Here is a 25,285-nt window from a genome sequence, read left to right on the forward strand (position 1 = left end):
CATCCTTAATGATAGCGGAGCCCAGCACATCAGTGCCAAAGACAAGACTGAAGCATTTGCAACCATCTTCAACCAGAAGTGCCAAGTGGATGATCCAGCTCAGCCTCCTCCCAAGAACCCCATCATCATAGATGCCAGTCTTCAGCCAATTTGATTCTTTCCCCGAGATATCAAGAAATGGCTGAAGGCACTGTCTACAGCAAAGGCTATAGGCCTTGACAACATTCTGGCTGTAATACTAAAGACTTGTGTTCCAGAGCTAGCCATGGCCTAAGCAAGCTGTTCCAGTCCAGCTACAACACTGGCTCCAACACCCAGCAATGTGGAAAATTGCCCAGGTACGTCCTATCCACAAAAGCAGGACAAATCCAATCCCAGCCCATTACCACCCCATCTGTCTACTCTCAATCGTCAGCAAAGTGATGGAAGGTGTTATTGACTATCAAGCGGCACTTACTCTGCAATAACCTGCTCATTGGCACTCATTTTGAGTTCCGCCAGGGCCACTCAGTTCATTACAGCCTTGGTCCAAACATGGACAAAAGAGCTGAATACCAAAGGTGAGATGAGAGTGATTGATCTTGACATCAAGGTAGCATTTGACCGAGTGTAGCACCAAAGAGCCCTAGCAAAATTGAAATCAATGGGAGTCGGTGGGGCGGGGTGGGGGGGTGGGGGGTGGTGGAATTCTCCACTGGTTGGAGTCATACCTAGCAACTTCTGAAAAGGTAGAGAGGTTTAGGGAAAATGTTCTAGAGTATGGTTCCCAAATAGCTGAAGCACCAGGTGCAAACTACCAGTGATTTATGGCCAAGAAGTAAAATCTAGTTCAACAGCCTGGATTTTGCAGTTGTAGTGACCGAAAAACTGTCAGCGTTCACCGTCATTATAATCATAAAACCGACAACAAATCCTGGCATCTGCAAATGTGCAGTTAAACGTGAAAATCCAGAAATTGGTGTCAGTGATTTCCTGCTGCTGCATGGAGTGCTGTTGAAGTCCCCACAGATACCAATCTTCAGAAATCATTGAACTGACAAGAACTTCCGCTGTCACTGTCAATATGGCTGCTAAAACCCCCCGAAAAGCTGCGCAATATTAATGAGGAGTAACTGGGGTTTCAATGGCATATTAAGTCATAACTACTGCTGACAACCTCTCTGGCCCTGGACAACTAATTTTATATTTGTGTAAAGTCAAATGTTTCCATTGTGATAATTCCATAGTTTTTAAAGTTTATGATACTTCAGCTTCTGATGTGTATATCCCAATCTTCATTTAGTTCTCTGTAAAATTTATGACAAGTGAAGGATAGTCAGTGCATTTTACCTACTGTTTTGCTGCCTGAGAGAATTTTTCAATGTGATTGACTGCTTACCCTGCTTGACGCCATCACTTGCTGGGTTCCTGGAGATCCTCTTGACTTGGTGCCAGATTCAGATGAATGTTGGGAAAGGGGAAATCCAAGTCACAGAGATAGTTAGGCCTTTATGGACAGCTTTCTCAAGGTCAACGGCAAGTGCTGTCACCTCACTGCTGATTGCAAAATCCAGGCATGATATTTTCTGCTTAGAACACAGAGTGCACCTTATAAACCATGAGGGAATATTCATTAGATATAATTTACTTTTTCTTAATCTTGGCAACTATTACCCCTCCCCCCCCCCCCCCCCCCCCAATACAAAGATGTGGAACTCCTTCTGAGGCAGCGAGTTTATTTAATGATTGGATAGTGTATCCCAGCCAATATCTCAACCCAATTGCCATTCTTCATGTATGGGCATTGGTTGTTGAATCTTGGTATGACATTCATCTGTGAAAGCATCACAGCCAAGCTCAATTCTGTCTTCACCCAATGTGCACCCAAATGGACCTCAAGCAGTGGTCACTAGATAGGAAGCAGGAACCCTACAATTTTTGCTCTCACTACTCGAGGGTTAATGACCAATCCTAGTGCCCTAGTTGAGATCTGTACTGACCAGGGGCTTGAACGCGAGACCTTTGTGGGTCTCATCATTTATATTATGCCCTACTTCTGCTATACTACACTACAAGGGGTTTTAGTCAGTTTAAAAGCTTAATAATCTTACAGAACTTTGAATGGAAGATATCCTTATCAAGCCCTCATTGATTATTTCTGAGAAAAGCCACAAACTCTAAGCGACCTGTCTTTTGACTTACTTGTCGCACAAGACGTTTAAGATAGTAAAGCATGAAAATTCCTACCACTAATATTACTGCCTGGGTCAGTATCATAAAGATGGACGGTGTTAGGAGCCATGAGTGCTGTTCTACATTCTGTACTGTTTCGCATCATTGGTGTTCACCTAGCCATTTTATTTCCTGCTCTCTGCGGTCATTATTCTACCTCATCTTTACTAAATGCGTATGGGCTGCCCAAAATTGGCACCTTAGCATTAGTCCCTCCCCCTCTAGTAACTTTACAGTGGATGCCCTTGTCCCCTTTCACTGTACTACAGTGTTCACAGTAAGCAGTCATATAGCATCCATCTCGTAGATTCACAAAGCCTTGATTCCCTTGGTCGTCATGTGTAGTTACATGTTGTAGAGTTGAATCTTGTATCAATGAGTGTTAGTCCGACAACCATCCAGTGGAGAGTCGATCTCATTGTATAACTAGATAGTCCGGGTGTTGCAGGTCTTCCTGTAACAGATCAGTGAAGTATTTATTCTTTCTCAGTTTTCAGCTGATTAATGTGATACCACTTTGCGTACTTGGAACCTCTTTTCCACAGGAACTGAATCAAATAGACTGCGGGACTTGAGCGGTCCACAATTGGGTATGGTCACTTCCATTTGGGTTCAGCGGCATACTTCTTTTTACCATAATTCAAGACCATTAGCATGTGTCCCACTTGGCACTCAAATGATCACACCTTCTTGTCAAAGTATTTCTTGATCTGCTTCTTTGACTTCCCCAGCCTTTGTGCTACAAACTGATTCATCTGAGTAGTCTACTCTATCACTTTTTCCGACCACTTGGAGCAACGTGAATACTGTAGCAGAGAACTCAGGCATGGCAATATCAGGTGTCCTGGGGTTCTCATAAGACTCCTGGTCATAGCCTGATATGATGATACTCTGTGTGGGGTCGAGCAGATCGCTATTAGACACATTGGCAGCATACTAACCATTGAGTGGGATGATCTGTACATAGTTCCATCAACATTATTTTCAGGGTCCTATTGCCCCTCTTCACCTCTTCCAAAGATGGGGGTGGTGGGAAATGTGTAACTTAGGTTTTATCCCCATTATTTCTTACAGACGGGTGAAAGTTTTTCCAGGAGAATGTGAGCCCTGATCACTATCTGCAGTGGCACTCTCCGCCTGCAAATCACCTCACTCAATAACATTTTGGGAGCAGTGATTGTGGTATTGGAATGACAGGGGAAGGCTTCAATCCACTTAGTAAACTGGTCCATCATGACCAGGGTATAGTCATGATTCCCTTGGGTTTTAGTTACAGATGAAGTCAGTTTGTAAGTGTGTTCAGGGTCTCTGCTGGAGAAGGGATTGAATGGTATCCTGAATGTGGGGGTGGCTTTCCTTGGGGATGGGATATTGTTTAGTATATGGGTGTGGGGGCCCATTTATAGACTCCTCACCTGCCATTCGACTGCAGTCATGCTTACCAATGGCGAACACTAAAAGATGTTGCAAGATCAATCGTGCTGATGACTCAGAGGGCCATAGACTAACGTTTTTTTTAAGCAGGGCAATCAGTTGGCCTGACCTCTGCTTGACCCCAGATGGCTTCGGGTCGAGCCGGGGGAAGTAGTGCGGTGGTGGACTCTTTGTGGAAGAGCGACAGTCCTTAGCCATGTGGTCCGTTTTACCGCAGTTGTAACATGATCCTCGTTGCCTCCCGGGTTACCTTTTTGGTCCTTCCACAATGGCTACATTTCTTTAGAGCTGCAGCTTTTGGGGTGTCCACTCGCAGAGAGTCCCTTACTGAGACCATTCGTACAATTCATACAATTGATTGCCAAATCCTTTGGGGTCTTATCCTTCTCCTGTAGGGTCTGACCACACAGTGCCATTAGGTTCAGACGCTGAATACCTAAGTGGTTAAGGTCATCCTCGGCGGTTGTCCCTTCATCCCAAATGTCTGCATCAAAATTGATCACTCAGCGCAAAAATGAACTAGCTTTTAAGCTAGAAGGTTCCTTGCCTTCTCGACTTTTAACTGTTTCTGACCTATCCTATCTTGGGATAAACTCTATACCTTCCTTATATGGCATTCGGTTGCCTGTAGTGAGGCATTCCACCAACAGCTCTTGTATCTCATTATCAGCAAGTTTATCTAATTTCTGCTTGAAGACCCCTTTAACATTTTTGGACGACGTAATGATATCTCTTCTCACTTAACTGCTTTTGATTGCTGGTGGGCCCACTAAGATCTCCACACTCCAGTAAGGTTCCCCTCCCGAGACGCGTGTTGGCTGGACTTGCTAATCTTGAAATTCTTTCTCTCAAAGACGAGTCCACAATCTAGTCACGTTCCATCTGGGTCGCTACTTGTCAGGAGCCAGTCTGTAAAGATTTAACCCCTTTACTCGCAACAGGATCGGACATGACAAAAGTTCAGTTGTGAATCTACTTTACTGAGACAAAGTCAGAACAAGTTTATTAAGTTTTGCTCAAACTAAAGAAATAGACTTGGGCAGCAATTTACAGTTTAACGTGGGTTATGCTACTCGTATCAACACTGGATGGAAGAGGGCACATCAAGCTTCTCTCTCTCTCCCTCTCTCTCTCTCTCTCTCTCTCTAGTCTTTTGTTTTCTTGTTTCTAGTTCTTCTCTGCCATGCAGACATGACCAGGAGGGTTTCTTTTATTCTGGTTCTTATCCAATTAACCCCTCTCAGTGCCCAACCAGCTCATCGCCATGGTGATCATACCCTTTGCATGCTTTTCTTGGCCAATCAGATAATGTTCATGTGGCTGCTGCCAACCTTACATAATTACATGATGTCCTTCATATTCACCACTGTCTTATTTTCCTCTTAACTCAAGATTTCTACATCCCATGATTTCTTATCTACTTGAGAGGCCCTTGCATTCCTGCTTTTTAGCTCAGACAGTTTTCAAGAACTCTAGCTTCAACAGCAGTAGGTTTTACAGCTTGACATTGTCTCCCTAATCCATCAATTATATTAAGCTACTTCTATACTATACTACAAAAAAGAAGTTTTGTGGGGTTAAATGTTTAATAATCTTATAGTGAGAAAACTTCAGCTCAGAGTAATCAGGAGGTTACTCACAGGTTCCCTGTATCCATCAGTTAGACTTGTTAATTCCATCATTTCTATTGAAGCCAATGAGATGAGTTGGGTTAAACATGCAGTGTTGTCCTTCACTTCAATAAAACAGACCATTGTATCAAGAGCAATTTCTTGCAACTGAACGGGAGAACACTTTCTGTTCCAGTAGCTTTTTATTATTTCATCAACTGAAGTAGTGGATATTTTGAATGTGGAAACATACCAATCATTTTTGTCTTGACAGTAACCCTCAGTCATTGATTCTTGTAGCCAAGTCCATTCCCACTCCTGTGTAGACTGCTTGCCTGATTTTGCTTTGGCTAATGGCATTATTGATACTCTTGGTAAAATCCTCTTTTCTCAAAGTAATAATTGTTGTTTTATGGGGTGAGGGGAAATGAATCAATTCACTTTCTCAATGAGCCACAGAACTACATGGCTATTCAGTTGATTTCCTTCCCATTGTTGAGTTCTGTGTATCTTCCTCTTGTTTTGAACAGCCCCTTCTCTTTGTCCTCTGGCATAAAATGTGTCACTGTTTCCTCAGTGCCCTCTTTACTAGTGCATTGTCAGCTTTTTACTTGATGTAATTTCTCTACTTCTCTTGCTTCCTTATAAACCAGTAAGGCTCATTTCTCCAAAAGTCAGAGTTTGTTCTTTTAATTATCAGTTCTTTTCCACTGCGATTCTAAATTCTTCAATATCGCAACACACAGGGGAAACGCTTCCATTGAATTGCTGCATCCATCTTTTATATATCCACACACAGTTTTTTCCTTTAGTTGTCTCTTTATCGGGTGTCTGCTTTGGCCCAGTGGTAGCACACTTCTTCCACAGTGACTTCAGGACTTACTGACGAGTAATTGAACGGTTCCTGCGTGGCTTCCATTGTCATGAACTTACTTGTTAGGAAATGTAGAGCAATCCTTACCGACAGCCCTGGAATAATCAAAGTTCTGTTTCATCAATTGCAGTCAATTACAGAGCCACCAGTAACAAATGCTGTGATACATTCTATCTCAATTCTGGCTTCACAGAATATGTTGATAGTTTTGCCCTATCTCCTCAAATACCAAATCCCATTTCAGACATACATGGATGAGATATGGAAATCCCTACTGAGTGATAATATACTAGCCACAGCCTCTGTTAAATACCTACTGGATAACAAAGCTACTGTATGATGACAGGAAAGAATGCCTTATCCAAGAGATGACAAAATCAACAACACAACAGCCTCTGGCTGTTATCTGTGCTCTTCATGCAATGATCTGCAGCCCTGAGTCAGAAAGTGTGGTAAATGTCCTGTACCCCCAGCTGTTCAGCATTATTCTGATTTATCTCAGCTCCAGTGTCCAGGTCTGGTTCCCCAGCGATTTTCCAGGAATTCCAAAAGAGAGGAAAGCATTCAGCCTGCCTGAAAAACCTGGTAACATCGACACTTGCAATTACGCTGTTGAGATACTTCAAGCTCTCTTGACAAATGGAAACAGCGATGATTCAAACATTACGAAAAAGGGAAGTTGGGATCTGATCAAGAGTCCAGGGAAGCACCATGAGGGGGTTATGCTGCTGGCCAGCACAATGGCCACGTGTGCTGTCCCTCATCTGATCAGCATTGTGGAGCAACTCATTCCTTTCCTTGCTAATGTCCATGAGAGGCAGAGAATCACTGTGGCTGCTTTCTTCACTGAGCTTTTAAATCATTCAGTAGTGTTGGAATTGTCCCTCACAGACACTCTTGTGGGAAGCTTGCTTCGATGTTTGATTGACCCTTCTCCTACTGTCCAGGGACTCGCTGCAAAAGGTTTGGGAAATGTTGCAATTGGAACTTCTCAAAAGATAGAAAAATACTGTTTTCAGTTATACCCAATACAACTGATTATAGATCATCACAACTGTGCCAAATTACTACACAAACCAAGAATGCTTGGTAATTGCCCATTAGAAGCTCTTTCTCCTGTGAAATATGCTGGTGCTACTTTAATGCTCTGTTGCACAGCATGGTATGGAGTGTTTCATCTATTGTGATCCTGCTCTGAGTGTGTCATCCATTAACATGTGTCCACATGGGATTATGTTTTTTTGGAGTGGCTTGTTGATAACGCAAAGGCCACAAAATAGTAAGGGCCTCCCTCTCACGACAGACCCACGGTGATTTCTCCTATATTTCAAATGGCTGTGATTTGGGATAGAATTGGGTGACGTGGCAGGTTCAGTCACGATCTGTGAATCACAAACTGTTCCCTATACACGGTGCAATCTTTTTCCTAGTGTCTGCTGTGGCTCAGCATGTAGCACTCTTGTTGCTGATATAAAAGGAACTGTAGGTACTTGAGCACAAAATCTAGGCTGACAATCCAGTGCAACACTAAGGGAGTGCTACATTGTCAGAGGTGCCATCTTTTGGATGAAATATTAATCCCAGGCCACGTCTGCCTCTTTAGATGAAAGTAAATGATCTTATAACACTATTTTGCAGCAGGGGAGTTCTGGCCAACAACAGTGAAAGATTAGCTGGTCATTATCACAATGCCGTTTGCGGGACCTTCCTGTGCTCAAATTGGCTGCTGCATTTACATAAGGAATTGGAGCAAGTGTAGGCCATACGGCCCCTCAAGCCTGCTTTGCCATTCAGTACGATCATGGCTGCTGTTCTACCTCAACTCCACTTTCCTGCCCCATCCCTATATCCCTCGATTCCCTTTGTGCCTAAAAATCTATCGATTGTGGACATACTCATGAGAGAGTAGCCACAGCTCTCTGAGTAAAGAAATGTCTCTTCATCTCAGTCCTCAATGGCTAACCTCTTATCCTGAGACTGTAACCCCTAGTCCTGGATTCTCCAGCCAGAGGAAACAGCCTCTCAGAACTTTATACGCTTCCATGAGATCACCTCTTCTGGGGGCCAGGCTGCTTTCCTGGTACAAGCAGAACATCCAAACTGAGCTCTCTCCCCCACTGCCTCAAGAAAATGAACAAGTAATATGAGTTTCAGCTCGTGGGTCTTGCGATGAAATGATCCAGAATGGACAATAGGGGGCAGGAATTACCTAATGAAACCTCTCGGAATACAAAAAATTTCCAGAGAGTGTGGGTTAGAGTCAGAGTGACTATACTGTAATCCTGATTCTCTGCTCCTCGTTGCCTGTGAACCCAGATTCCCCATTGTGAACACAGGAACACCTTAAAGTGGGAGGAGACAGAATAAGAGTGGTGCACAACTGAGAGATACTCTGATGGGATTGTTCTTCTCAAATCCTGTATATCCTTTATTTTTGAGGGTCAACCCCTGCACAGTTCAGCCTCTGTTTTGTGCATCTCAATGATCCAGAGTACACATAACATAATTCTATGGCTGCACTAACACAATGGGGGAAGTTTTAACTTTGGGTGATAGCGTAAAATGAGCATTAACGAATTCAACACCTTGCCCAATGTTTTTTATGCCCATTGAATTCAGTGAAGGGACAATTGAGCGGGTATATTTTCAGCCATGTCAATAACTGGTCCATGTTAAAATCACTTCTGATATGTTTTCTATTGCACTTTAATTTTTAAAATTAGACTAAACTGCAATTTCATTAACTTTTAAGTTCAGAATTTTGATTTACCCATTCAAATAACAAAGTAAATTCGTTTATCCATTATATCAGGTATGGTACACTATGATGTTTTTGTAGCTGTTTTGAATCCAACAGTTTACAGAACTCAGGATTAAAATAAATTAACTTTCGACTCTAACTTAAACTGAACATAGGAGTAGGCCATTCAGCCCCTCAAGCCTATTCCATCATTCAGTTATATCATGGCTGCACTGCTCAAGTCCATTTACCTGCAGTTGCTCCATAATCCCTTAATACCCTCTGTTAGTAGTCAGCCTTCTTTCATCAATGGTTCCCAACACTGAGTAAGCACGAGATACTTGATAGTGTAGTATACAGAACAGACTTTACTGACACCTGGGATGAGGGATCAACTCAACCTGGATTAGAGAGTGGCTTTCCACTTCAAGTTCTTGCTTTTCAATCCTCTGAAAAACTATTGAAAGCCATGTTCCTTTACACATCATTTTCAGTACATCTAAGGTAGATGTCACATATAAGACCTCATCATGTATCTCTCCCCAAATCCTTTTGAAGGCTGTCCATTTATGTAGAGTTGTAATTATTTATTCCAAAGCTACTTCCCTCAAACAAGACTTCCTGACCTAGTTGCTCTTAACCTCTTTAAAGAACAGGCTGTATTAACTGTTATCATTCTAAACTACAGTTGATGATTCCACTACTGATGCTTAGTACCCTAGCCCCTAAAATTAGACCTGAATCACTCATGGATGACTTCATGTATTTCTTTGCACAAGCACTTTTTGTATATAAACACACTGACTCTAAAAGCAGAACATTAGTTATGTTTCGTTCTCACACCACTTCAAAGCCAAGCTGTTTATTTGGAAAGTCTGTTGCTCCCTGCTACAAAGAAGTTTGATTACCAACGCCTGAAGATGTCAAACCTATAACTCTTCAGGACACCCTCACCTAACAAGAATCTCAGTCTTGAAAACTTCAATCGACTCCAGATTTCCACAACTGTGTATAAAAAAAAAATTGCTTCCTGATTTCACTCTTAAATGGCCAATCTCTAACTGTGCTTTCTTGTACTGGACCCCTCCCCACCCCCACCAGAGGAAGTAGTTTCCATGTATCTGTGCTCAATTATTTCACTTAATCCCTATCTCACCACACTGCAAAGCAGGAGCAAACTTACAGTGCAGTTATTTTTTTTTTAGATTTAGAGATACATCACTGAAACAGGCCCTTCGGCCCACCGAGTCTGTGCCGACCATTAACCACCCATTTATACTAATCCTACACTAATCCCATATTCCTACCACATCCTCACCTGTCCCTATATTCCCCTACCACCTACCTATACTAGTGACAATTTATAATGGCCAATTCACCTATCTACCTGCAAGTCTTTTGGCTTGTGGGAGGAAACCGGAGCACCCGGAGAAAACCCACGCAGATACAGGGAGAACTTGCAAACTCCACACAGGCAGTACCCAGAATTGAACCCGGGTTGCTGGAGCTGTGAGGCTGCGGTGCTAACCACTGCGCCACTGTGGGTATGTTTCTGTGTCATACACTAAGTCTTAAAGAGAATGTACAGCACAGAAACAGGCCATTCTGCTCCACAAGCCTATGCTGTATTTATGCTCCACACAAGCCTCCTCATCCGATCAACACAACCTATTCTTTTTTCCCTTGTACTTATCTACCTTCACCTTAAATATATCAATGAGTCTTGAATTTTGATTGCATTGCTGTTAACTAAGCAGAAAGAAGAGATACGGGGTGGCGCAGTGGTTAGCACCGCAGCCTCACAGCTCCAGTGACCCGGGTTCAATTCTGGGCGGAACTGCCTGTGCGGAGTTTGTAAGTTCTCCCTGTGGCTGTGTGGGTTTCCGCCGGGTGCTCCGGTTTCCTCGCACAGCCAAAAGCTTGCAGGTTGATAGGTAAATTGGTCATTGTAAATTGCCCCTAGTGTAGGTAGGTGGTAGGAGAATGGTAGGGAATATGGGATTAATGTAGGATTAGTATAAATGGGTGGTTGTTGATGGGCATAGACACAGTGGGCCAAAGGGTCTGTTTCAGTGCTGTATCTCTCTATGACTATGACAAAGCCTCTCTACCTGTGGCCAATATCCACAGCATTAGAACAGTAATAACACCTAGCCAGTACATTATACTCCAGGAAGTTCCAAATAGCCGGGTATTCTGTTTGTTCTCTAGCTGTCCTTGCCTATATGAATGCTTGAAGAGAGACTTCCTAAAATGAACAAACATCTTTACTACCCTGCATCACCCCTACCCCACCGCAAAAAAAGAGTAACTTTTAAACCCAGTGTGTCTGGTGGGAGATTTCAGCAGGTATCAAAAATCCAGGTCACACTATGTGCATTTGTCTGACCAATTTCCAATTGGTCAACTGGATTGGGTGGAGAGCGAATCCATTACAGAATATCAATGGCAAACTTTTGAGAGAGTGAAATTAAAACTATGAACATCTCTAAAACCTAAAGAAGTGGGGGTGTGGTCAGAAGACGCCAATGTGTCTCACAGGTTCGGTACAAAGACAAATAAGACATAAGCAAAAACTCTTTTTATAAATTAAAAGTACACAATACACAGCAAAACAAAGACAAGTACTGGGAACAGTTGAAGAAAACTAAAGCTGCAAAACGGTTAATGGAGAAAGAGGCCTGTGGAGATCTGTGATAGTATTGGGAAAACGTTTTTCAAAGTCAGAAGTCCAAAGAATGTATATAGCTATCGGAATATGCTGAGGGGCAGGTCAGATTGGTTTCTCAATATATGACGAGGAAACAGAACAAAGATTTTACTCTTGAAGATGATGCTCAACTGACAGAATTAAGTGGCACTGTTAACAGTAAATATTAAAATAGACAAGGATATTGATAGAATGAGTAACCTTAAAATGGATCAGGCTGGCAGTCCAGGTGAGTTGCACCTGAGGGTCCTTAAAGAGATGGGACAGCTATTGTGTGAGCCCCTTGCCTTTATTTTTAATAGCTCACTGAGGTCAGGTCATTAAGCTGGAAGGAGGCTAATATAGCCATGTCGCTATTGAGATTTTGCCAGTAGGAGTGGTGAATGGGACAGGAGGTGCATTTGTCATCACGGTGATTCCCTGTGGCCTGTTTGTGTGCTGCGGGGAGCGTGTCATCCAGTGGCATTCAGCGAGTGACAGGCTAGAAAGAGAGAGGCAGGAAAATCTTCACACTAAAGGTGGACATTAAAAAACACACTAGATATTGAGCCAGAAACTGCAGCTTTAGTAAATAAATGCACAAAGGCTCTGAATTTCCTCTGGACCTCAGCCCAAACTCCAGTGAGAGATCAGCAGACCCGACTGGGACAGGGGTGTGTTGTGTCTCTGCCATGAACCCCCTGTCTGCCCTTTTCAAGACAAATCTCATTGAGGTTGTCAACCCTTCAGGATTGACGTGGAGCCTCCTGGGACTGAAGGTTAATCTCCAGGACACTGCTGTGAGTAATATCCAAGAGAAACATCATAAATGGTGTGTTTTTTTCAATTTTCTTTGAGCTCCTATAATGTATTAATCATAAAAATAGCAGAGTTAGTTGGGGGGTGGGGAGGGGCGGTAAGAGTGAGAAAGCAGTTTGATTGGATGATTCTTGACCCAAGCAGGTATTGAAGAGTCTGTTGATTTTCCGAGTGTGGAAGGGCAGGCTATTGAGAGGATGGACATGTCAGGCAACCAATGGTGGGAGCAGGGCAGTTACAGGTGGTGTGTTGAAATCTTCCAGAATATGTCCAACCAGAGTTGGCAACTCTTGGGGATGTGGTGTGGGGGGGGTGGAATTCCCACTTCTCCTGCTGATTTGGGACCTGGTTAATTTCTTGGCACCGAGAACAATTATGATGATGGCATCACCTGCCCTGGCTGGGATTACCTCGGAGCAGAAATGGGGCTTCAGGTTCCCCCAGAGTCTCTGGCACTGAGCCACACCGACCAAGAGTCTGAGACACTCCTTTTTCATTTGATGAAACAAATTAAGTTTTAAACTCAAAAGTGAATAAAGATTTGGGCTAAATATCCAGGGTTAGCTGCTGGATCCTTGAATGTAGTTCCATCACAAAAGTTATAGAAAGTCCCTGAATTTATTCACTGACTTGCTCCGATCTCCAGATATGTTTCCTTTCATATCAGAAAGAGTGGGAATGCATGTCTTTTATGAATGTCGTTTATAAACAACAGAATTTAAGAAGAAAAATTGTCATTAAAACATAACATTTGGGTCTTCTTCAATGAAGGTTAAGGACCAGAGCTCAGTAAAGGTAAAGAGTTTATACAAAATGACACCAGGCTGTTTAGCTGCTAAATGTTGATGCTACATCTTCAGGCATCTGTACTAACCACCTCTCTAAACTATTTCCTGAATATATTTGATCAAGTTCGAGGTTCATGCTTGTGAGAGCCCCTCTTCTTTACTGGCCGCTGGTTTGTAAATAACTCCTCTGTTTTCAGTCGTTTTATCAGCTCTGCAAAAACAAGAAAAGATTCACAATTTGGAATGGGGGTGGTTAAAAAAATCCCATGAGTAATAGCCGTTAAATGATGGCTAAGGGTTGATGTATCAATCTGATCCCACTATTTACTGATGTCTTCTGAAAATCCTTAACCGAAGCCAAGTAAATCTAGAGGATGGTTGCGAGGGGTTATATCATTTGAAGAATGAAGAGTATTCAATTCTTCTCTGTAATATACTGCAGGAGCTGGACTAAAGGATTACTAATTCAGGAGGGAGGATGGATCCTGGCTGCAAAACTTCAACACGCAGCCAGAACAGATCTGTCAATGACACTGCTTTGTAATTCAGCCACATTTAAGCATGGCTGAACAGTACTCCATGTAATTGCTGTTCAAACACTGTCAATAGCAACCTGATTAAAGGACTGTGGAACTAGTGGAAGTGGTGTTTAGCTGGACGCTTAAGATTTACGCACATTTCTTGTGGGGTCCAGCAAGCATGGCACAAACCTAGCTGATCCTGGCGCCCTCTGACCAGCTGATCACCAACTACAACTATACGTCTCTACAGCTCCTTTCAAACCTCCATGTGCAGGGAGATACTGCCCCTCTCCATACCTCTCCTGGAGCAGATGCTGATTCTCTGAGGATGAAAGACAGGTTGATTTCAGTTTTAATAAAAACAGAAAGCGCTGGAAATGCACTGCAGGTCTGACAGCATCTGTGGAGCGATCTATTAAATCACATCTATTAAATCTCCCCTTAATCTTCTGTGCTCTAAGAAAAACAATCCTAATCCCTCTCAATCTCTCCATGTGACTGAGGTCCCTCATCCCTGGTACCATTCCAGTTAATCTCTGCACCCTCTCCAGGATATCTCCAGGTTTTCTTTATTTTAATTTTGTCCCCAGATTGAGAAGGTGAAGGAGCTGACGATTGCAGGATATGATATTATTAAGTCCCAAGGCAGCCTGTTAAAACTGCTCAGGGAGTTATGTTTAGTGGAGTTTCATGGAGAGGAATGTATCAGTCAGGGTTCCAACTCCCGATCATGACAACTTACATTTATTTAGCGCCTTTAATGTAGAAAAACATCCCAAGGTGCTTTACAAGAGTGTTAGCAAACAATATTTGGCACTGAGCCACATGAGATATTAGGGCAGGTGACCAAAAGCTTCGTTAAAGACGTGTCTTAAAGGAGGTGCGAGAGTTTTGGGGAGCTTGGGGTGCAGGCAGCTGAAGGCACGGCTGCCATTATAGAACAATTAAAATTGGGGATGTGAAAGATTCCAGAATTGGAGAAGTGCAGATATCCAGAGGGTTGTGGGGCTTGAGGAGCTGACAGAGATGGGGGCTGAATTTTACCTTGTCCCAGAGGGTTGGATGGTGGTGTGGGGGCAGATGGGGCGGCGTAAAATTGAGCGGGAGGCTCCGGGAGACCTACCCGCCCCGCTCCCGCCTCCGGTCAACTTTACGGCCATTGGGGAAAATGGCCTGCCCGCTTGAGGCCAATCAAGGCCCTTAAGTGGCCACTTATTTTACCCGTGGCAAGCGGGCGTGCTGGGGACATGAAAGTCCACCCAGTGATAGCTGCCGGCCTTTCCGCGCACTGGGGGGAGGGGGAGATGCCATGACAGTCGGGCATAGAGTGCCCGATTGAGGGCCCACCTCCCAACCCACCCTCGGGACCTAAGACAACTCCCCCTCCCCCCCAAACAACCACTCTAGCCTCACCATGGCACAACTGATCTCACTGGTGAGGCATGCCCAACTGACCTTCGCTCCTGGTTCCATGGCGTCGGCTGGGCTGCAGTCCCAGCAGTAGCCACCGCTCCAAGAGGCGCTGCTAGGACGAAGAGCTGCCAGCCGGCTGATTGGCCAGCAGTTCACTGAGGCAGGACTTCCTCCCTCAAACGGGTGGAAGTCCCGCCTCGGGACAATTAAAGCCCAGGGACCTGTAAAATGTGGGATAGATCCCCGGGCTAGGCGGAAGCGGGTTTGCCACCGACTTTTACGTCGGTGGTGAATTCCCGTCCGCCTAAGGTAAAATCCAGCCCAGGGAGTAAGGCCATGGAGGAACTTGGAAACAAGGATGAGAATTTTAAAACTGAAGCACTGGCAGACCAGGAGCCAATGTAGGTCCGTGAGCACAGGGGCAATGGGTGAATAGGACTTGGTGCAAGTTAGAATACAGGCAGCAGAGTTTTGGATGAGCTCAAATTTGTGGAGGCCAGTCATGTCCAGAGGTAACAAAAGCTTGGGTCACTGCCCATTGAGCAGGGTGATGTGTGGCTGTCAGTTAAAAGTGAGCTTGCCTGTGATGCCTGCTCCACAGTGGGTCTGCCCTGCTCAATGTCTGGGCTGTACCAGACGAATGATTGCTTGTGTGAGGTAGTGATGGATGTGCAAAGGCCATGGAACTGTACCCTGGAGCCAGAGATCATTTTATGGGGTAAAATGAATACTTAGAAAGACACTAGTTATTTAAGGACAGGCACCTTGGGGCAGGTTGTGTCTGAGACCTTTAATACAGTTCTTCGAGACTATAACAGAGTGTATTGATGAAGGAAATGCAGTGGATTGATTTTCTAAAAGCATTTGAGAAGGTGCCATGATTGGTGATAAACTAAGGCACACAGCAGTAAAGGATGTTGGTTACAGGACAGCATTGAAGTTAGTGGTTGCTTCTCAGACTAGAGAGGTAATGAACAGTGTTGACCCGCAGGGGTCAGTGTTGTGCTCATTATCCTCAATAAATTGAACTGATCTGGAATTGGGTATAAGGTGCAGATGACACAAGAATAGGAAGTGTGGTTAACTGAACAGGACTGTAAGTGACCTCAGGAGGATATATATAATAGATTGCGCAGATAGTAGATGGATGACATTTAATGTAGAGAACTATAAGCCAATAGATTTGAGAGGAAGGTTCAGTGGAAAAAAATATAAACAAAGTGGAACCTAGGGAGAGTAGCCTTGGGATAATTGTGAACACTTGGTGTCTGAACCTGAACTGGCCACATTGTCACTGCTGAGCTAATGGACGGGTGTTCAGTAATCATTTTCTGCTGCCCACATCCTAACACGCACCAAGTCCACTTCATCCATCACCTCTGTGCTCGCTGACCTATACCGGCTCTCTGTCCACCAAAGCTTCGATTTTAAAATTCCCATCCTTGTTTTCAAATCCCTCCACGGCCTCGCCCCTCCCTATCTCTGTAATCTCCTCCAGCCCCACAACCCTCTGAGATATCTGCACTCCTCTAATTCTGGCCTCTTGAGCATCCCGACTCTAATGGAGTCTGTGCCTGCAGCTGCCAAGGCCCTAAATTCTGGAAGTCCCTCCCTAAACCTTCCTGCCTTGCTAGCTCTTTCACCTCCTTAAAACCTCCCGAACCAAACACCTGTCCTAATATCACTTTCTGTGACTCCATGTTAACTTTTGTCTGATTACACTCCTATGAAACACCTTGGGACTTTTTAGTACATTAAAAGGTGCTATATAAATGCAATTAGTTTTTGTTATAGGGGAATGAGGAAACCATGATTTCCTGAGAGAGAAACGTTCCCTTTGAACGAGAAGGGATTGGCGGGGGGAGGGGTCCCATTAATATGTTCAATCGGAAGACTCAAAGACTTGAGTGTCAAACTCTTAACTTTTCCTTAGGAAGAAGCAGCTCAGAGCTAAAGCAACCATGAGACACAGCACACAGCCCAGAGCAATGGTCAGAATCACACCTGCACAGAAAATAGATCAAAGATTAATACAGGCTGACCTCCGCACCGCTTGCATCAAATATTAACCCTTGCTTTACTTTAAGCAAATTTGTGGAGACTAGGTAATAGCTGGCGATGGAATTCTGAATTTCTTCACCGCTAAGGGGTTAGGTTTACAGATTGGATGCTGTCAGTATGAGGCCTTGTCCGCTGGGAGTGTAAATGAGGAATTCACGCAATGCCGACAAAGTGTTGGCCACTTTGTACAAACACGGCAAAAGGAGACCCTCAGACTTTAGGACCCTCCGCGACCTTGCAGCGAGCAAGCGGCTTAACAGAAAACTGCAACTCGGGAGCCTGTGAGTTTATATCCCTTGGCAATGTGATCAAATGTACATCAGCTCCCAGCATTTTATTATTTGGGGCCGAGCTGGCTTCCACCACCCACTCCTCATGGTCCTAGTGCCCTACAATACCAGGAGTGGATGTACTTCACAATATTAAATGGGCATAAAATTGTGGTTAGTGCACCTGTGCTTTCAGAGAAGCCGGCCTCTCCATGTGAAGACCCATCAAAGGCCCAGGGTCTCTGAAATCTATAGTGTGAATGTGGTCTTAGTGACTTTGGAAGAACTTTAGCGAGCAGTGATGCTGGATAGCCAGGAATGATTACACAGCGACACTTCAGAATCACCAGCAAATTCCCAGTTGCCCTGGAGATGGTGGTAGTGAGCCACCCTCTTGTACTGCTGCAGTCCATCTGGTGAAGGTACTCCCGCAGTGCTGTTAGGGAGGGAATTCCAGGATTTTGATCCAGTGACGAGGAAGGAATGATGATATAGTTCCAAGTTGGAGTGGTGTCTGTATAAATGATTTACCCAAGGCCAGATCTTTTTAGGCATAAATTGGCAGGGGCAAGAATTAATTGCTGTAACCCACAAGGCTACGGAGCCAGAAGGTGGGATTAGGCTGAGTAGCTCTTTTTCGGCCAGCACGGGCGTGATGGACCAAATGGCCTCCTTCGGTGCTGTAGATTTTCTTTGTAATGTGGGGTCTGCCAAAGTTTAACCAGCTAAAAATGTGCAGCTTACCACTGAGTTCTGAACTCTGGCAAGGTTCCAACTTCTTGCCTAGCCAAGATCACCTCAGGACTCAAAGGGATTATCCAGGGTTCAGCCAAACACCCAGCGACAGATTTACCCCTCCCGGCCCCATTAGTGGGTAGTCACTCAGCAGCAACATCCTGGAGCCCAGACAACGTGCCTTACCCAGTTGGCAGATTACTGATTCTACCGAAGGGATTGCCAGCATGTTATCTTGGCGACATTGCCACCCAAGAGAGTAGCTCATCTCCCTTCTCCCCCATGCAGGTGTATATCACTTGAGGCGATGGGTCTAATAGAGAGGAAGGGAAGGTAATAGGATCATTGGCACAGGTCTGATGGACTGGAGTGGTCTCTTTTATACTGTAATATTCTGATTATGGAAACCTGGCAAACACAGACTTTGACCTCTCACAGGAGAGCTTCTCATGAATGACACGAGCAGCACACCTCCTCATAAGGCATGTGAGGGTTGCCATTGTCCACGGAACCAGCACACAGTGAGCTACATTCACCAGCAGCTGGCAGCAGCTGCCTGTCTCTATGCAGGCCATCATGGCGGGTACTGAAGCCTGGATATACAAGAGGTGTATTCTGATACTCGGCCTTCCAGCAGCTGGCGTCCCATTGGCTATGTGACTGATATTGGCCTCCTGTGTGGTGGCAGGACCTGCAGAGGACAGCATGTGACAAACCAGCTTCCTAGATGCCCCAGTCCAACACCACGTATCATGGTACCAACTTGGCAAGGAGCAGGAAGGCTCAGCAGAGCTCGGTGCTGGTCAGCTGGCTGTTTTTCACTAGTGCCCGTTAACGGTCCCTCATTCTCCATTTCTTCATTAGAGTGGCACATTTGCCAAGTGGCACATCTTCTGAGAATGATACCCCTTTGGTCAGAATGCTGCCTCTTTGCAAATATGCTCCCTTTCCTCGTTTTAGCCACAGCAGAGAGGATGCTTTGAGTAATCAGGAAAGGGTCAGAGGTCAGGATACCACCCAGACGCTACTGGCAGCTATTTTACATTAATTTTGAGATGTTCTGAATTTATTCTGCAAGAAGTTGACAAGAAGCCACTGATGAGTTGGGTAGTTGGGTGAACTCTTGTGCAGTGTGCAGTTTTGTAATTGAGGATTCCGTCCGTATCACACATTTTAAATAATAACGAACTAGGTCAAATAGGAAGGTAGAATGCACATTAAATTTATCAGACCTACACATGCAGATGACCATAAATAGATCACATGCCCTGCAGACCACACACACAAATTAAATGCTGAGAAATATTAGTGGAGAAAATCAAAGCAGCAACAAAGAAAATGTTTCTGGCCAGATGCTTTGAGTTTTAGCAATTAAGCCGGTTAAACTGGAAATATGATTAGCTATTATCAAGCCATGCACTACACCAGGGCAAGGGCACTGAAGGCAGTTTCACACAGTTACTGCAGAGAAGGGAAGAGTAATATTCTGCGGATATATCACGAGGAAACAAGAGCCAAGTACAGCAGGGAGGTGACTAAATGTCACTGTTATCAGTCAGAGCACCACAGGTTATCCATCTAGAAACAAAATACATTACCGAGAGTCAGCTTATGTTCAGCATTTAGAGTGCCTGAAAGAAAACACAGTTATATTAACACTAATACCTGTAATACCAGATCTGTAACATTTTGTATCTGTATTGCCAAAAATATGTTACAATTTGTGATTTTTAAAAATATTTCTTCATATTTGTTACATTTTGTAACACTTTATATTTTTACATTGGTAATGCTTTGAAGGGCTACAGCTCTCATATTCATAACTGCAGCTATCCCCTCAACCTCACCAGCTCTCAAAGTGTCTCTACTCTGAGTCTTGATCACAGTCAAGGCCATCTCTGACCACGTCCTTCAGCACCCATATTCCGCCTTCTGTGGCCACCTCTGGCTAGACTCTCTAACCCCAGTCATTTACAACGGCATTTTCAAACTCTCAACTGTCTCCCACTGTCCTTCCCAGCTGCCCACTACTCCAGCATCATCCTGGAAAGTAAAGATATCCCCCAGCTTCTTTCCTTCACGATGCGCTATCTGCTTAACCCTCTGGCCCTCCAACCCCACCTCTAAATACAAGTGTGCAGGAGCTCATGGACTTCTCCGTCACTAAGATTGGCACCATCTATTCTGATACTTCTGTTGCTTCCCTCCCCAAGCCAAACCTCCTTCCAGACTTTTCTTTGTCCTCACCCTGAACCCTTCTCTAGTTTCTCTCTAATCTCTCCTCACGGCTTGTACAAGTTCATCTTGCCCACAAAACCCACCTTCTGCCTCCTTGATCCCATTCCCACTAAACTGCTGACCAGCCAACTTCCCTTCCTGCCCCCATGTTAGCTGACATTGTAGATGGTTCTCTCTCCTTAGGTACTGACCCCCACTTTCAAATTTGCTCTCATCACCCCCTGCCCCCTAAAAAAACCTACCCTTGACCCCTCTGCCCTTGCAAGCTATCACCCCATCTCCAACCTCCCTTTCCTCTCCCAAGTCCTTGAAAGTGTTACTGCTTTCCAAATCACTTCCCATTCTGGTAACTCCATGTTCGGACCTCTCCAATCGGGGGCTGAATTTTGTTGGTACGGTGGGGGTCCTGACACTGGGTCGGAAAACCAGGGGCAACCCCGCCTTGGCTACTTGGGGGGAACCCCCCCCGGCCCCTTTTTCCGGTTGCTCAGGCATTTAACTGCCTGGTGCCGGGGCTCCCGTCCCTTTAAAAGACAGAAGTTTGCCTCCAAGAGCTGCGAGCCAATTGGAGGACTGGCAGATCTTGATTCCCAGCAGCTTTCAAAAATGGATGCCAACAACCCCAAAAGGTAAGTGGGGTCAAGGGTCACTGGGGCCAATCAGACAGGTCCCAGTCGGTGTGGGCTGGGGTGCGGAGGGGTTTCTCTGCAGGAGCGGTCCTTGCTGCCAGGGGGCCCCTTAGTGGGCCACAGAGTGCCCGATCAGGAGGGCCCCCGCACAACCCACAGGGAGCCGCCCTGTTTTACTGGGTGCTCTCCCCACACGTTGGGCGGCCCACCACCCACTGGTAAAATGGCAGCAGCAGTGGCAAGAGGTCCTTAGGTTGCCCTTAATTGGCCATTTAACAGCCTCAATTGGCCTCCCGGCGGGAAGGCCGTTCTCCACCTTCCCTGCCACTGATCAAATTCCATGCTATCGGGAAAGCGCTCCACCCGCGGCCTCCCATCACAATTACACAGCCTGCCCCCCCCCCCCCCCCGCAACTCCCAGCCCATCCCTAGAGGGCTAGTCAAATTCAGCCCCAGGTTTCCATCCCACTCACAGCACTGAAACTGCCAAAAGTCACAAATGGCCAAGATTGTAATAAACTCTCCTGCCCCATCCTTTGTGACCTCTGTGCAACATTTGACACAGTTAAATATACCATCCTCCTCCAATGTCTGTCTATTATCCAGCTCCATTGGACTGCCCTTGTTGTGTTCCACTCTAACCTAGCTGATCATATACTGCAATGGCTTCTTTTCCCATCTCTGCACTGTTACCTCTGGAGTCACCCAAGGCTGGGTCCTTGGCTACCCCTTTATCAGCCTCTTTAAAACCCAGTTCTTTAAGCCTTTAAGCCAGACTGTGGTGACCCCTCCCTCCTCCTTATTTCGCTCAGCATTTATTTATGGCTGTGAAGCGACTTTTATTGTTCTATGCTAAAGCCACTCTAGAAATGCAAATTATTCTCATTGCCTCACTGGAATTTACAGAACCCAGCCAAGCTTGCTCCGGGCCAAGCATTCTGGGCAAAGGTTTTCCATGGGTTGAAATTGAGAAGGAAGTGCATTGTAAAATTGTGTGTGACTGCCCTCTGCACTGCCAATATAGGTCAGGCCATGATGTGTTTTTGTTACTGTAGAGTCTCTGATATAAGTTCTGTGGCCTCTGCCACAGCCTAGGCCATTGCTGTAAACATGGGGCTACAGAGTCGAACACGGATTGTATCTTACCCATAAGATCTTGCTAATTGGATTTCCTGCTAGGATTCTCAACTCTGGCTGAACCATATTCTGAGAGATTTAATTTAATTTAAATTTCTCAACCTCCTGTTCAAATACTTCCATGGCCTTCCCTCTCCCCATTTCAGGGCCTGGAAACTACATCTGGGTCCTACCAGGGCCATTATCCCCCAGCTGCCATCACTACAAACAGGTGATCTGTTCATCATCACGTGCTGTTTGTGGGATCTTGCTGTGTGCAGCTTGGCTGCCACATTTTCCCACTTCACCACAGAGACTGCACTTCAGAGGTACTTCACTGGCTGTCAAGTGCTTTTAGATGCCCCAGGGTGATGAAAGTTGCCAGTATAAATACAAGTGCTTTCTTCCTTAATGGTTTAAGAAGCTCCATCACAATCTTGCAATTGCACCATGATGATATGACTGCAGCTGTCCCGAGTGGGAGATCTGAAACAGACACCTTCAAAATCCAGTCCCGGGTCAAGCAAGGCTGTGTGATAGCTCCATACTATTTACAATCTACCTGACAGTAGCTAGTCACCTCATGAAAGATCAGCCGCCCTCTTGGTGTGAGTATTAAATACCGCCTAGATGGAAAACTCTTTAACCTCAGTCGCCTCCGTGCCAAAACTAAACTGACTACCATAGACATACACGATGTACAGTTTGCGGATGACTGCAGTGTCGTTGCCCACTCTGCACCAGATTTGCAAGCCACTCTCGATCTCTTCAATTCCGCATGCATGAGACTCGGCCTGTCCTTGAATGTTGCCAAAACAAAACTCAGGTATCAACCCACACCTGGTCAGCCAAATATTCCACCTCCCATATACATTGAAGGAGAGACTCTGGAATATGTTGAACACTTCCCATACCTTGGTAGCCACCTCTCTCAAAAGGTCACCACTGACGAGGGATCCAACGCCGGATCAGCTGTGCCAGCTCAGCCTTCTACGAACTACGGCAGCGAGTGTTTGACAACAAAGACCTCTGCAAGTCAACAAAAGTCCGAGTTTACAGAGCAGTTGTTGTCACCACACTCCTGTACTACAGTGAGACCTGGACTGTGTATCAGCGACACATAAGAGCACTAGAGAAATTCCATCAGCAGTGCCTCTGTCGCATCCTCCGGATTCAATGGGAGGACCGTCAAACAAATGCGAGTGTCCTTCTTGAAGCCAGCTCCACAAGCATTCAGGCAAAACTCCTGCAAAACCAACTTCGATGGACTGGACACTGTGTCCGGAAGGCCGAAAACCATCTCCCCCACCAGGTCCTGTTTTCTCAACTCTCAAATGGCCAGCGTTCCAGGGGAGGACAAAGAAAACACTTCAAAGACACTCTGAAGCTCTCTTTGAAGCACGGCAGCATTGAGATTGATGACTGGGAGGAGTTTACTACCAATCATTCAAAATGCCAACAATTTGTCCATCAAGCTGCATCACGCTTTGAGTCCAAACGCCTTTATGATGAGGGAGAGTGGCTGCAGAGAAGGAAAGAAAAGGAAGCAAATCCTGGACTCTGGATCCTACTACCTCGTGGGACGTCTTGCCCCATATGCCTAAAGATCTACGAGTCGAGAATTGGCTTGTTCAATCACCTGAAGACCCATTGGCAGAAACTCGCAACCTCGGGTAGACGTCATCCTCAAATCGAGGGATAGCCGCAGACGATCCGACGAATGGTCTTGCTGTCAGAAATCTCAGTGTGGAGTCTACAACATATTGAGTGAGTTGTTGGAATGGGCTTTTGAGGAATGACAGGGCAACAAGCAACAGTCCCATGTGTTAAATGGAGCTCCATGCCATTTTGGAGGGAGAGGTTGGCGAAGCTCAGAACACTAGTGATGCAATGGTTTTTTTGGGTCACACACAGATTATACTACCATGGCGTGCGATAACACATTGTTCAGTTTCACTTAGAAACTGGCACCATCTCCATTTAAAGAAAAAAAGAGCAGCAAGTGTTCTTTAAAAAGCTCTAATTATAGGTTCTGTCACTCACTGCAGTCATGCTGTGTGTCTCATTTGTATAACGTGTTACCTTGGAATCTCTTTTGCTGTTGTAGTTTCTGTATTAATTCAACAATGTGTCCAAAGACACATTGTACAGCGAGCTCGCCACTGGTATCAGACCCACCGGCCGTCCATGTCTCTGCTTTAAAGACGTCTGCAAATGCGACATGAAGTCCTGTGACATTGATCACAAGTGGTGGGAGTCAGTTGCCAGCAATCGCCAGAGCTGGCGGGCAGCCATAAAGGCGGGGCTAAAGTGTGGCGAGTCGAAGAGACTTTAGTAGTTGGCAAGAAAAAAGACAGAAGCGCAAGGGGAGAGCTAACTATGTAACAGCCCCGACAAACAAATTTTTCTGCAGCACCTGTGGAAGAGCCTGTCACTCTAGAATTGGCCTTTATAGCCACTCCAGGCGCTGCTCCACAAACCACTGACCACCTCCAGGCGCTTACCCATTGTCTCTCGAGCCAAGGAGGCCAAAAGAAGAAGAAGTTGTTTCTGTATTACTGCACTGAATTGCTTCATTCTTCGATAATTCTATACTTCTGGGCTGCAATCGGTTTTATTTGTTACTGTGCTGTGGCTGATACTGACAAAGTAGCGCGTGTTGCTCCTTCCTCATTCTCCCCATAATGTCAAGGGCCAATCGAACAATGTGGGACCAGAGCCAAGGGCAGCTCAGACCAGACAGCTTCCCCTTACTGAAGGAAGCTAATTAACCAGTTGGGGTTTTTTTTTATGGCAATTCAGCACAATCTAGTGCAAAGCCCCAAAATTACCACATTCACTAAATTCAGTTTCATAACTCATATGCTCCGACTAACTTGCCCACTCGCATAACCACCCCCCCAAAATGCCATAATCCCCTCTCCCACACCTTGCACTGCCATAACCACCATCCCCCACAGCCACATGTGAATCCCCTCACCTGCAAATTGTGAGCAGTGAGATCTCCTACTGTGACAACAGCCTCTCTCCACCTTTCAAGCCCACTACTCCCCCAACCTGAGTTATTTTCAAAAGGCCACTCTTTCCCTTAATGAGGAACCTGCCTGTGAAACATTACAGCCTTGCAACCAATCATGG

At 45.2% G+C, this 25,285-nt stretch overlaps 1 protein-coding gene across 4 annotated transcripts in view; it reads right to left on the reverse strand.

Annotated features, from left to right (window-relative positions):
• Positions 1 to 11,452: 11,452 nt before the first annotated feature.
• The window catches only part of ca12 (carbonic anhydrase XII), a 75,310-nt gene continuing 61,477 nt past the window's right edge, over positions 11,453 to 25,285 (reverse strand). Inside the window, exons 9-11 of one of the 4 annotated variants that reach the window (XM_068015115.1) lie at positions 19,763 to 19,795; positions 17,022 to 17,103; positions 11,453 to 13,376 (exon numbers count right to left, since the gene is read on the reverse strand). In XM_068015115.1, coding sequence (XP_067871216.1) covers positions 13,298 to 13,376; positions 17,022 to 17,103; positions 19,763 to 19,795 — 194 coding nt within the window. In that variant the 3' untranslated portion in view covers positions 11,453 to 13,297. Of the gene's footprint in view, positions 13,377 to 13,875; positions 14,009 to 17,021; positions 17,104 to 19,444; positions 19,743 to 19,762; positions 19,796 to 25,285 lie in introns of those variants that run through there. The other 3 variants (XM_068015117.1, XM_068015118.1, XM_068015120.1) reach the window with 3 other exon arrangements.

This window comes from Heterodontus francisci, chromosome 35 (assembly GCF_036365525.1).
Source record: "Heterodontus francisci isolate sHetFra1 chromosome 35, sHetFra1.hap1, whole genome shotgun sequence".
NCBI lineage: Eukaryota > Metazoa > Chordata > Chondrichthyes > Heterodontiformes > Heterodontidae > Heterodontus > Heterodontus francisci.